Below are 12,510 nucleotides of genomic sequence, written 5' to 3'. Positions count from 1 at the left end.
TAACTGTTGTTCTTTGAGATGTGTTGCTCATGTCCTTTCCAAATCCTGCTCGCCTCCCCTCTGTCGGAGTACTCGGGTAAGAATGAACTGAGCAGGCAGCAGGTCAGCAGGGACATATATATACGTCCATAAAGGCCCCACTCCAGGGGTCTCCACAGCCAACCTGACGGGTACCGCTAGGGGAAAAGCTTTCCAGCGATCATTCACGCGGCACCCGCACACACCTGTTGGAATGGACATGAGCAACACATCTTGAAGAACAAATGTTACTAGAGGTAAGTAACTGTTTTTTCCAGAGCATCGCACATGTCACTGTGACAGGGGGCTGAAGCTGGAGAAAGGGCTCTCAGCTGGCATCTGATCAATGAATCAGAAGGATGGGGAGACAGAATTTGCACAGTTGGGTTCACTACAGCTTGGTTGGGCTCTGGCTACCCAGACTAGTCTGTGTTTTACCCTTCAGTTCTCTGTGCTAACTGAGGGCTGGCCTCTGCTGTGCATCCAGTGGCTAATAAAGCTGACTTTTTGGACAACGCAGTACATCAATCCCTGCAAAGTGGACAAGTCTCCATCAGAGTCTGTCTCAGGGGGATTCGCTGACTGGAGCTCAGAGGATGAAGCAGAGGGGCTGCAGGCCCAGAGGTCCAGTCTAAGGAGGCAGTGAAGCTGCATGGCTAACAAGGAGTAGAAGTGAGACCACTAGGGAGTCTGACACACTGAACAGTTCCTCCCAGAGACTGTTCCAAACCTGGGGCCATAGTGCTGGTGTCACAGAGTCACTGGGGCGATGCACTGGAACTTCTCCATATGAAGCCAGCCAGGATTCTGGGGGAGCCTCCGCTCTCTGAGCATACTGTCTCCAGGGCAAGAAGCTCACACAGCTTTGACCTTCCTGGATCTGACCTCAGAGCATTCAGCATTCTCTTCCGCACTGTAAACTTCCCGCATTGAGTCTGACTGGGCGGGGCTCCTGGGAAAGCCAGAGGGCCCTTCACCCCAACTCTGCAATCAGATGTGATTCTCAGCCAGCTGGTAAAACAGAAGGTTTATTAGTCTACAGGAACACAGCGTAGAACAGAGCTTGCTAGCACAGAAATCAGTGACTTTCAGCCAAATCCATCTTGGAGGAGGGGAGCCCAGAGCCAGGGCTCTAACCCTCCCCCTGTGCCCCAAGCCAGCCCAGACCGTTGCTCCTCCTCCAGCCTTTGTTTTGCTTCTTGGGCCAAGAGTCACCTGGTCTCATTCCCATGAAAATCCCCATATCATCACACCCCCACCCAATGCTTCCCCAGGCTTTTGTCTCCTTTGCTGGTGAGAGGCAGGGAAGTCCATCTCCCTCTGGGGCAATGCTTGCTAAGGGTCAATGTCTGGGCAATTGGATCTGCCCTTGTATTCTCAAAATTAGCATTGATATGGGACCTAAGACCCAGATAGTCAGGCAACACCCAGATCTAGGTCTCTCCATCTGCCCTGAGAGCAAACAGCCCCTTTCCACCCAGTAGGTGGTAATGCCGCATAGAGGGGAAAATGAGGCACAACCAGGACTCAAAAAATATTACAGAAAATTCCTACTTCATCACAACCATCTCCTGGCCCCAAGCCTCTGGACTGAGGCCCTCCTGCTTCGCCCCATGACCTCTGCCCAGCGAGTGCAGCTGAGACAGATGCCTTGGAGAGACTTGTCCCCTCTGCTGGGACTAAAGCATCCAAGGAACCCCAGGAAGTGGTTTCAGACAGAGATGGGTTCTTAGTCAGATGCAGAGTACCTGGGCCATCCTTCAGCCAGCACCGAGCCAGCAGGCTTCAGCATGGCCCACGCTGGTCATGCCAGGGCAGCCCACCAGCCTCGTCTTGGGCTCTGCCGCTCTGATCCCTCCTTAGTCCCCAGAGAGAGCAACCAGCCTCTTCCAGAAGCCAGCTCTTTCTCCTCTCCTGGGCACAGCCTCTTGCGCTTGTGGCAGGGCTTCGGGCCAGCCTGGCTCTGGAGCCCCACAGGGCCCTTCCTCACCCCAGCAGGGCGCTTGCTGCAGCTTATGGGGAAGAAGCCAAAGAACCAAGCAGGAGCTGAACTGATCCAAAGGCCTAGCCTGGGGGAAGCTCCTTCTGAGCTGAGGGGAGTGGGCATGGTGCTCCAAGCCCACTATGGACATCCCCACATGTGCAGGTGGGCACTGATGCAGCCTAGCTAGGAGAGCAATGGGCCCCATAAGAGGGCTGCTTGGGATGGGCAGTCCCACAAAGGAGGCTTGCTTTGGGGCGAGGGCTGGGCAGAGCTTTCCTAGAGCTCTGGGAGTCAAGGATCAGTGTGGGCCTGCCCCGCCCAAACTTCCCCATCAATCTGCCACCCAGCAGTCTCTGCAGGGAGCTGGATGGGCCTGGGGCACAGGCAGGGGAGGAGAAGAAGGGCTCCTCACCCCAGGGCTCAACCTGTGCTCATGAAAGAAGAGTTCCTGTTGTGGGGAGAAAGGCCCCAGGGCTGGGCTGGGCTGGGGCAGGTCCCTGGGGTGGGTGGTGCAGACCTCAGGGCTGGGGGAGGCCCCTCGGGTGGGAGACGCAGACCTCAGGGCTCGGTGGGGCTGGGGGAACCCCTGGGGCAGGAAGCACAGATCACTGAGCTTGGCTGGGTCGGGGGAGGCCCCTGGAGTGGGAGATACAGACTCCAGGGCTATGCTGTGGGATCCCCTGGGGCAGGGGACCCAGACCCAAGGGCTCAGCTTGCCTGGAGCGGACCCCTGGGGTGGGAGGCACAGACACCAGAGCTCGGCTGGGCTGGGGGAGGCCCCTGGGGCCGGGGCACAGACACCAGAGCTTAGTAGGGCTGGGGGAGGCTCATGGGGTGGGAGGTGTAGACCCCAGGTTGAGGGCTGGTGCCCTGGCTGGGGCTGTCTCTGTGTGGGCAGGCGGTGTGTTCCTGAGCACAGCTGGGGCCCGGGTGTATGGGTGCTGCACTGGGCGCTGCCCAGCATCCATAGCAACAGCCTGGCAACCTGCTCTGGCTTCCCAAACAAGGGCAGGCAGAGCTGAGCTGAGCTGCGCTGCATCCAGTCTCTCAGAACTCCCCCTTGGGGATTCATGGGGCCGCATGGGCACCAGTCCTTCCTGATGCTCCTGGCCCTTTGTGCCACAGGTAGGCAGCTCGATATTGAGCAATGGGCCACCCACTTGGTAACAGGAGGAATCCACCTTCCAACCTCCCTTACCCAGGTGCTGAGGGCATGGCTGTGCCCCAGGGAGCCAGTGCAGCCAAAACTCTGTGTCACCGGCAGCCCTTCCACCCCAAGAAGCCAGCACTGCCTGAGCCCCATGGCAGCAGCAGTCCCGTGCCCCAGGGACACAGCACCACACAAGCCCAATGGCACTGGCAGCCCCTACCCCATGAAGCCAACGCAGCCAATGTCCCATTGCACCGATAGGGTCCCCACAGGGTGCAGTCAGTGTTAAGGAGCTGCCCATCCAGGGAGGGGTGCCAGAGGCTGGGAGAAGCTGCAAGTCTTGGCTGCACAGCAATGGGCATGAGCCATCTTGGATAACAGTCTCTCCTTCTGCTTCCAGGGGCCTTCGTCAGCGCCACAGGTAAGAACTGAGTGGCCAGGAACTGCCACCAGCAACTCTAGTGGCCCACATGCCCGGATGTGTGCCCAGGTGTATGTGGGTGTGTGTGTGTGTGCACCCACCCAGGTGTGTGAGTGTGTGCGGGTGTGCCCATGCGCATGTGTGCCAGGTGTATGCTCCCCCTCCCTTGTCCACCCACTCGGACAGCACTCCCCTTCCGTCTCCACTCCCACAACAGTGCTCCCCCTCTGCCCCATTGGACAGCATGCCCTCTCTCCCTCCTTCCCCCGGACAGTGCTCCCCCTCTACCTCTATCCCCTGGGACAGTGCTCCCCTTCCACCTCTGCCCCCTCAGACATCTGCCCCCTCAGACAGTGCTCCCCCCTCCCTCTGCCCCCTTGGACAGTGCTACCTCTCCCTGTCTGCCACCTCAGACAGCATTCCCTACCTCCTCCATTCCTTTAGCCTACACTCCCCCATTCCCTCAGCCCCTGGGACAGAGCTCCTTCTCCCTGTTCACCCCCTCGGACAGCACTCCCCCTCTCTCTCTGCCAACCTCAGAGAGCCCTCCCCGTCTGTCACAGAGTCCCCGGGTGATGCTCTGGAACTATTCCATACGAAGCCAGTCAGGACTCTGGGGGAGCCTACTCTTTCTGAGCATACTGTCTCCAGGGCAAGAAGCTCACACAGCTTCCACCTTCCTGGGTCTGACCTCAGAGCATTCAGCATCCCCTTCCACACTGTGTGCTTCCCACAGTGAATCCGCCTGGGTGGGGCTCCTGGGGAAGCCAGAGGTCCCTGCACCCCAACTCCACTGTCAGACATGACTCTCAGCCAACTGGTAAAACAGAAAGTTTATTAGTCAACAGGAACACAGCACAGAAGAGAACTTGTTAGCACAGAAATCAGTGACTTTCAGCCAAGTCCATCTTGTGGGGAGGGGAGCCCAGAGCCAAGGCTCTGGTCCTCCCCCTGTGCCCCAAGCCAGCAGAGACTGACTTGCTTCCAGCTGCCTGGCCCTTGCTGTGCCCTTTGCTCTGCCTTTGTCTCACTTCCCGGGCCAAGAGTCAACTGGTCGGATCCCCATCCTGGGTCTCAGGTTACGAAGGGCCAACCATAGCATTAGTGCAAGCAGCTGGAAAATCCCCTGCAAAAGTCATACACCCTTATTCCCACCACCTAGACATTGATGCAATACACAGGGAAACTGAGGCACGCACAGCATTCATGCAAAACAGCAAGACTCACATAGGCTCACATACAACATAATAGGGAGAATCCCCACTTCGTCACACTCTCTCCCTCCACCACCTGGACTGTGCTCCCTCTACCTTCCGCCCCCTCAGACAGTGCTTCCTGTCTCCCTCCACCCTGCTAGACAGCTCTCACCCTCTCCCTCCTCCCCACCTAGACAGAGATCTCCATCCCTGCCTCTGGATAGTGCTCCCCTTCTCCATCCGCTCCCTCAGACAGTAGTCCCCCTCTCCCTCTGCCCCTGGACTGAGCTCCTCCTCTCCCTTCACTCGCTGGACAGCACTCCCCTTCTCCATCCGCTCCCTTGGACAGCGCTTCCCATCTTCCTCTGCCCCCTGGACAGAGCTCCCCGTCTCCCTCTATTGCCTTGGACAGCACTCCCCCTCCCCCTCTGCCCTCCTGGATAGCACTCCCCACTCTGCCCCCTCAGACAGCACTCCCCCTCTCCATCTGCCCCCTCAGACAGTGCTTCCCCTCTCCCTCCGCCCCCTCAGACAGGGCTCCCCCCTCTGTCCGCCCCATGGACAGTGCTCCGTCTCCCTCCCCCTGGACAGCACTACCCCTCTCTCTCTGCCCCTTGGCCCACACTCCCCCTCTCCCTCCGCCCCCTGATCAGTGCTCCACCTGCCCCTCTGCCCCCTCAGACAGCACTCCCCCTCCAACTCTGCTCCCTTGGCCCATGCTCCCCCTATCCCTCTGCCCTCTTGGACCTCACTTGCTCTCTGTCCTCCTTAGACAGTGCTCCCCCTCTCCCTCTGTCCCCGATCAGTGCTCCCTCTGCACCCTCGGACACCTCCCCGTCTATCCCCCTAGACAGCTCTCTCCCGTCACCTCCCTAAACAGCGATCTCCAGCCTTGTCTCTGGACAGTGCTCCCCTTCTCCATTCACTCCCTTGGACAGTGCTCCCCCTTTCTTTCTGCCCCTTGGACAGAGTTCCTCCTCTTCTTCCACCCACTGGACAGCACTCCACTCAAACAGTGTTCCCCCCCTCCACACCCTCAGACAGCACTCCCCCTTTCCATCCGCCTCCATGGACAGCGCTCCCCCTCCCTGCCCCTGGACAGCACTACCCCTCTCTCTCTGCCCCTTGGCCCACACTCCCCCTCTCTCTCCGCCCCCTGATCAACGCTCCACCTGCCCTTCTTTCCGCTTGGATAGTGCTCCCCCTCCAACTCTGCTCCCTTGGCCCACACTCCTCCTCCCCCTCCGTCCTCTTCCCCCTCTCCCTCTGCCCCCTGATCAGTGCTCCCTCTGCGCCCTCGGACACCTCCCTCTCCGTCTCCCTGGACAGCTCTCCCCTTTTCCCTCCACCTCCTCTCTAATGATGCTGCCGTTGATGGGACGCAACTAAGAGTACCAATTCAGGACAAATTGCTTAGAGCAGGGCAGTCACAGCCCAAGGCTGGGGTTCCCTTGCACACCAAGGCAAACCAAACCAGCCAAACAGAGAAGACTTCGGTTTTACCCCACTGGCTATCCAGATGTCATACAAGCAATTCCCTTAGACACTCCAGTTTCCCAGTATCACCACCAGTGCCACTCGTTAGGGGGCTGAATGGGTATGAAAACCAATATCCCAGTAAAAGAAAAAAGGTTCTCCTGATCCCAAAGGGCCAAGCCCCAGACCCAGGTCAAATTCTAACTTAGATCTTACCCAAAATACATGCTTATAGCCAATTCTTATTAACTAAACTGAAATTTATTAAAAAAGAAAACAGAGAGAGTTGGTTGAAAGATCAATATACATACAGATTTGAATTCAATTTCTTGAGGTCCAGATACATAGCAGAGATGGTCAGTTTAGAGTTGCCAAATGTTCTTTTAGAAATAGTCCATAGGTTATAATCCAATGTCCATATTCAGGGTGACTCCAGTCAGGGACTGGGGACTCAATTCTTATGGCTTAGGGTTTCCCCTTCTTGAAACCCAAAGCAGATCTAAGATGAAAATGGATCATGTCCCAGGGTTTTTATACATTTCCAGTAGCCTTTTGGCCTGAAAAAACAATAGGCTTAACTTTCCTTCTCCCAAACATCATGGCAATTAGCACAGGATAATTTATCCATTAAACAGTACAGGTTACCACAACCTTCGAAGAGACATAGAGACAATAATACTGTTTCACTCAAGTGTATTCCTAAATATTAATACTTCTCTTTTAAAATCTTTGCATCAAAGCCATGACGAGACTTGTTTTCTTACATCACAAGACTTGAACAAACAGCTACCATTCTCTCTCTTACACTGCAGGCTTGCATTTCAAAGTTGTATTCATTTACATATCTTCCTAACAAGTCTTTAAAGTTTGGCCATGGGTCATGTTAATCTGTGAGTTAATTAATTCTTTCTGGCCCTGTGTCAACTTTCAATGACATATTATATGTTATATTATATTACACTCATAATGTCTCACTCTCTGACAGTGCTCCCCCACCCGCTCCATCCCTGTGGACAGTGCCTCCCTCCTTCTCTGCTCTCCTTGGACAGCGCTCTCCCTCCCCCTTCCTTCCCTCTCAGACTAGAAAGCACTCCCCCTACCCACTGATCCCCCTCGAACAGCTCTCCCCCTCTCCCTCCATCCTCCTGGACATGCTCCCTCTCCCCCTCCTTCCCCCTGGACAGCAGTCCCTCTCCTTCCCCCTCAGGCCACACTCTCCCTCTCCCTCCACTCCCCTGGATAGTGCTCCTTCTCTTCCACCGCCCCCCTGGACAGTGCTCCCCTTCTCACTCCATTCCCCTGATCCCCCACAACCCTGGACAGTGCTATCCCCTCTTCTCACTTGTCATTAGCCGCACAGCCCGCACAGGTGTGGGGTGGCATGGCCCAGGCCCTGTCCACGCAGGCACCCATGGGCACAGGTGCAGCCACACACACCCAGCTGTCCCTGCTGCTCTGGGGGTTTCATGGGTGCTCGCTGTGGCGAGGGCTGGATGGGCTCATTCTGCACCTCTCTGTGCCAGTGCTGTCCGGCCTGCCCACCACAGTGAGCGTGATGGAGAGTGCAGAACCGGGTACTATCATCTTGGAGTTCAACTTGACCTGTCAGAATGAGAGCAGCATTCCCACCCCTGCCCCCACCCTGCAGAGCACCCCCCCTACTTCCTTCTTCAACCAACCCACCGTCACCCGCCACATGAGCCCAACTGTACATTACAGCGTGCAGGTACGTGCTGCCGCCCACAGTCCCCAGGAGGACAGACCTAGGCCCCACTGGCAAGGCAGCCCAGTGGGGCTGTGCTGGCAGGTGCAGACCCCAGACACCAGCAGCGTTAGGCCAGGGCAAGGCCAGCCTGGAGGCCTGGGCTCCGTGGGGACAGGATCTGCAATGGGAACAAGGGGCCAATGCACTGTCACTCTGCCCCCAGGGGCGAGGGAGGGGTATGTGCACCCCCTGAGGGTGGTACAGGATGCTGGGCAGTGAAGACCCAAGTGCCAGGGTCCTGGGCAGGCTAGTCCACACACAGCCAGCTCCCCCAGCCTCTGAGCCAAAGGCCCATTCTGAGCCAGTCAGCACCTTGCTAGCCCAGGCCTAGGAGCTGTGCCCAGCAGGGTTGCACCAGCCTGGCACCCAGCATCCTGGAAGGGCAAGGTGGGTATTTCAGACACCCAGCCCTGGCTGCCAGTCCACTGGCTCCTGGCACCCCTTGGTGCCAATGGCCCAGAGCCCATCCTGTGCAGTACCAGGTCCCAGCCCCAAGCTCCTGCTGGCCCAGTGCGTGCAGGGCCAAGTCCCTCCCCCTCTCTGCGCCCCCCACCCAGGGACAGCAGGCTAGCAGCAGAGCCACAGGGAGCAGAGCCTGCGCGGCTTCACCAGGGGCTCCCCATGGTTCCAAGGGGGCCCAGGGTTCTGCTCTTGGTGAGGAGCAGGCCCATTCCCTTTATGGCACCCAGGGGTGAGAGAAGGGCAAAGAGGGAGACACAGGGGGACTAGGAGGGGGCTGCGGGCTGGGTCTGAGGCTGAGGAGTCTGGAACAGGAGCCCTCACTGCATGCTGGATCAGGGGCAGGGAGACAGGGCCCCATTACTTGTGTGGTGAGGGGCAGGGCCTCTCTGACATGCGGGGTTGAGGGCAGGGCCCTGTTACATGCAGGGTCAGGGCCCTGTTTCATGCGGGGTCAGGGGGAAGGCAGGACCCTCTTACATGCAGGATTCCGGGCAGGGCCCCATTACATGTGGAGTTGAGGGCGGGGCCCCATTACATGCAGGGTTGGAGGCAGAGTCTTGTTCCGTGCGGGATTGGGAGGAGGCAGGACCCCGTTCCATGTGGGGTCGGGGGCAGGGCCCGCTGAATGGGGGAGGCTGGCATAGCCTGTGCTCGGTGCCAGAGCCTGCTGAGTCCTGGGGTTTCTGCTAGATCACGCTGAGCCCCAGTGCAGCGCTGGACGCTCGGCAGGTCAATCAGTACACACTGACCCTGGAGGCCACCTGCTCAGGGGAGACGCCTGCCAGTGGCCAGCTCTTCGTCCAGGTCCACACGGTGGATGGGCCCCCCCAGTGCATGGCCAGGTTTGCTAGCCAAGGTAAGGCCCACCCTGTGCTCTGCCATGCCCAGCCCCTGTGCTCTGTGCCCAGCCCCTGCACTCCCCTGCTCAGCCCCTGCACTCCCTTGCCCAGTCCCAGTGCTCTGCCCCAGCCAGGCCCTGCACTCAGCCGTGCCCAGCCCCAGTGCTCTGCCCCAGCCAGGCCCTATGGTCTGCCCTGCCCAGCCCCTGTGCTCTGCCCTGCCTAGCCCCTGTGCTGTGTGCCCAGCCCAGCCCTAGTGCTCTGCCCCACCCAGCCTCTGCGCTCTGTGCTCAGCCCCTGCGCTCTCTACTTCCCAGTCCCAGTGCTCTCTCTTGCCTGCCCATCCCTTGCGCTCTGCCCCACCCAGCCCCTGCGCTCTGAGCCCAGTGCTCTTCCCTGACCAGCCCCAGTGCTCTGCCCCGCCCTGCCTCTGCATTCTTTCCTGCCCAACCCCTGCGCTCTGTGCCCAGCCGCTGTGCCCAGTGCTCTGCCCCACCCAGCCTCTGTGCTCTGAGCCCAGCACTCTCCCATGCTCAGGTCCTGCGCTCTGCCCTGCTCCACCCCTGCGCTCTCACCTGCCCAACCCCTGCCCTCTGCCCCACTCAGCCCCTGCACTCTGAGCCAAGTGTTCTCCCCGGCCCAGCCCCTGTGCCCTGTGCCCAGCACCTGTGCTTTGTGCCTAGTGCTGCCAGGGGCGTTGGGGATCTAGGCCAGGATGGGGAGCCCTGCCAGGGCAGAGGGGGCACTTCTGGCTCTTTCTGCTCTTGGCCAATGGGACCGAGTGCAGAGCGTGGGGAGGTGGGTCCACGGTGGGTGGATCAGCCTCTGAGCCCACTAACCTGGCTTTCTGCTTTGCTGCAGTGGGGGAGCTGGTGCAAGTCCCAGAGGATGTGGCACCCCTGACGCCTATCTACACTGTGGTCCTACAGCGGCCGGCTAGCGGGCTGAGGGTGAGCATGGAGCTGGGCCTGGCCTCCCATCCCTGGACGGGTGCTATGGGATGGCCCTGCACAGCCTGAGTCTAGGGAGCGGGGGTCTGACAGGGCCCAGGGGTGGAGGAGAGGCTGTGGAGGCAGGAGGATTGGATAGGGTCCAGTGGCACGGGAGGTGCTGTAGAGGAAGGGGAATCCAACAGGGCCCAGTGGTGGGCGAGGGACTGTGGGGGTGTGGGGATCCATTAGGGCCCAGTTGAGGGGGAGTGGCTGTAGTGGGGGAGTGGCTGTAGGTGTGGAGGGATCCAACAGGGCCCAGTGGAGGGGGAGAAGCTGTGGGGGCAAGGGGGATCTGATGGGGCTCAGTGGCGGGGAGGGGTTGTGGGGATGGGGAGAATCCAAGGAGCCCAGTGGCAGGGGAGGGTCTGGTCCAATGGGACCCAGTGGTTAGGGAGGGGCTGTTCTGAGCTGGGGATCTCGGTAAGGGGTATCCGGTTCTCTGGCTCAGCCTCTCTCTCCATGGCAGTTCACCATAGAAGACAATGACACGCCCCTCACCATTGACCACACCGGACAGGTGCTGGCACCAGGATCGGGCTTCATCCCAGCCCATGCTGGCCAGGTGAGTGCTAGGGTCTGCCCCTGCTTGGGCAGCCTCCAGCCCTGCCTTCTCACCCCCAGGCCTGCTTCTGGGGCATGCCCTCCCTGAGAACCCCCTGTCACGGAGTATGGGGGAGTCAGGCCGTGCACCCCTCTTCCTGGGACTCACAGTGACTCTCAGCCAGCCAGTAAAACAGAAGGTTTATTGGACAACAGGAATGCAGTCTACAGCAGAGCTTGTAGGCACAACCAGGACCCCTCAATCTGGTCTTTCTGGGGGTCCAGGGAGCTTAGATCCCAGCTTGGGATTCCCTGAATTCCACCACACAGCTCCAAAACCGAAACTGACTAACCCTCTCCAGCAGGCTCTCTTCCTTTGTCCAGCTTCCTGGGCAAAGGTATTGACTCCCCCTCCCCCCTGCCTGGCTCAGGTTACAGGCTCAGGTACGTCCATCACCTAAAGTCACCCCCTGCTCTCCCATCCCCCACACAGACAGTTCCTACCGCATCACATCTCTCCTCACTTTGAGACTGAACTAAGCAGGGTCACTCTGCCCAGTGACCTGGGGAAGTTCAGGACCCCCTCTCCAGGACAACGCATCTGCTCTCAGGTTGGCACTTCCCTTTACATGGACCACATCCATGTCATAATCCTGCAGGAGCAGGCTCCACCTCAGGAGCTTGGCGTTGGCTCCTTTCATCTGGTGCAGCCAGGTCAGGGGAGAGTGGTCGGTGTACACAGAGAAATGTCGCCCAAAGAGATGTGGCTCTAGTTTCTTAAGGGCTCATACCATGGCCAGGCATTCCTTCTTGATGGACGTGTAGTTCTGCTCCTGGGGTAGCAACTTCTTGCTCAGATACACGATGGGGTGTCTCTCCCCCTTTTCATCCTTCTGCATTAACACCACCCCAGTCCCGTGTCTGAGGTGTCGGTGAACACCATAAAGGGCTTGTCAAAGTCTGGGTTTGCCAGAACTGGGCCACTGACCAGAGCCTCCTTCAGCACCCGGTGAGCCTCCTGGCACTCCTCGGTCCAGACCACCTTGTCTGGCTTCCCCTTCTTGCACAGCTCAGTGATTGGGGCCGCTATGGCACTAAAGTGGGACGCGAACCTTCGATAGTATCCTGCCATCCCAATAAAGGCTTGGACCTGCTTTTTGGTTTGGGGAGCAGGCCAGTCTCTGATCACCTCCACCTTGGCTGGTTCCGGCTTTAGGCAGCCGGTCCCCACTCGATGTGCCAGATAAGATACTTCAGCCATCCCCACCTTGCACTTCTCAGCCTTTACGGTTAATCCAGCCTCTCGGAGTCAGTCCAGCACTTGTCTAACCTGGGACACGTGGTCCTCCCAGGTCTGGCTAAAGACACAGATGTCGTCAATATATACCACAGCAAAACTTTCCATCCCCCTCAGTAGCTGATCCAGCAGGTGCTGGAAGGTGGCCAGCGCTCCCTTGAGGCCGAAAAGAAAGGTCAGAAACTCATAGAGCCCCGGAGGGGTGATAAAGGCCGATTTCAGCCTGGCATCGGCATCCAGCTGCACTTGCCAGTAGCCCTTGGTAAGATCCATGGTGGTGAGGTACCGAGCGCCTCCCAGCTTGTCCAGGAGCTTGTCAGGCCTGGGCATTGGGTAGGCACTGGATACCATGAGGGCATTGAGCTTTCGA

General features: G+C 58.7%; 1 protein-coding gene and 1 long non-coding RNA gene across 2 annotated transcripts in view; one reads left to right on the top strand and one right to left on the bottom strand.

Annotated features, from left to right (window-relative positions):
* Positions 1–12,510, bottom strand: part of LOC142047841 (uncharacterized) — a 319,231-nt gene that overhangs the window by 131,545 nt on the left and 175,176 nt on the right. The gene's annotated exons all lie outside the window — the stretch shown is intronic.
* Positions 3,026–12,510, top strand: part of CDHR4 (cadherin related family member 4) — a 30,966-nt gene continuing 21,481 nt past the window's right edge. The window contains exons 1-6 of the mRNA XM_075072960.1: positions 3,026–3,127; positions 3,553–3,573; positions 7,769–7,971; positions 9,163–9,328; positions 10,173–10,261; positions 10,770–10,865. Coding sequence (XP_074929061.1) covers positions 3,073–3,127; positions 3,553–3,573; positions 7,769–7,971; positions 9,163–9,328; positions 10,173–10,261; positions 10,770–10,865 — 630 coding nt within the window. The 5' untranslated portion in view covers positions 3,026–3,072. The remainder of the gene's footprint in view (positions 3,128–3,552; positions 3,574–7,768; positions 7,972–9,162; positions 9,329–10,172; positions 10,262–10,769; positions 10,866–12,510) is intronic.

The sequence above is a fragment of the Chelonoidis abingdonii genome, chromosome 16, assembly GCF_003597395.2.
Source record: "Chelonoidis abingdonii isolate Lonesome George chromosome 16, CheloAbing_2.0, whole genome shotgun sequence".
Lineage (NCBI taxonomy): Eukaryota > Metazoa > Chordata > Testudines > Testudinidae > Chelonoidis > Chelonoidis abingdonii.
Note: the sequence above shows the minus strand (reverse complement) of the source record. Positions and strands in the feature narration are given on the sequence as shown.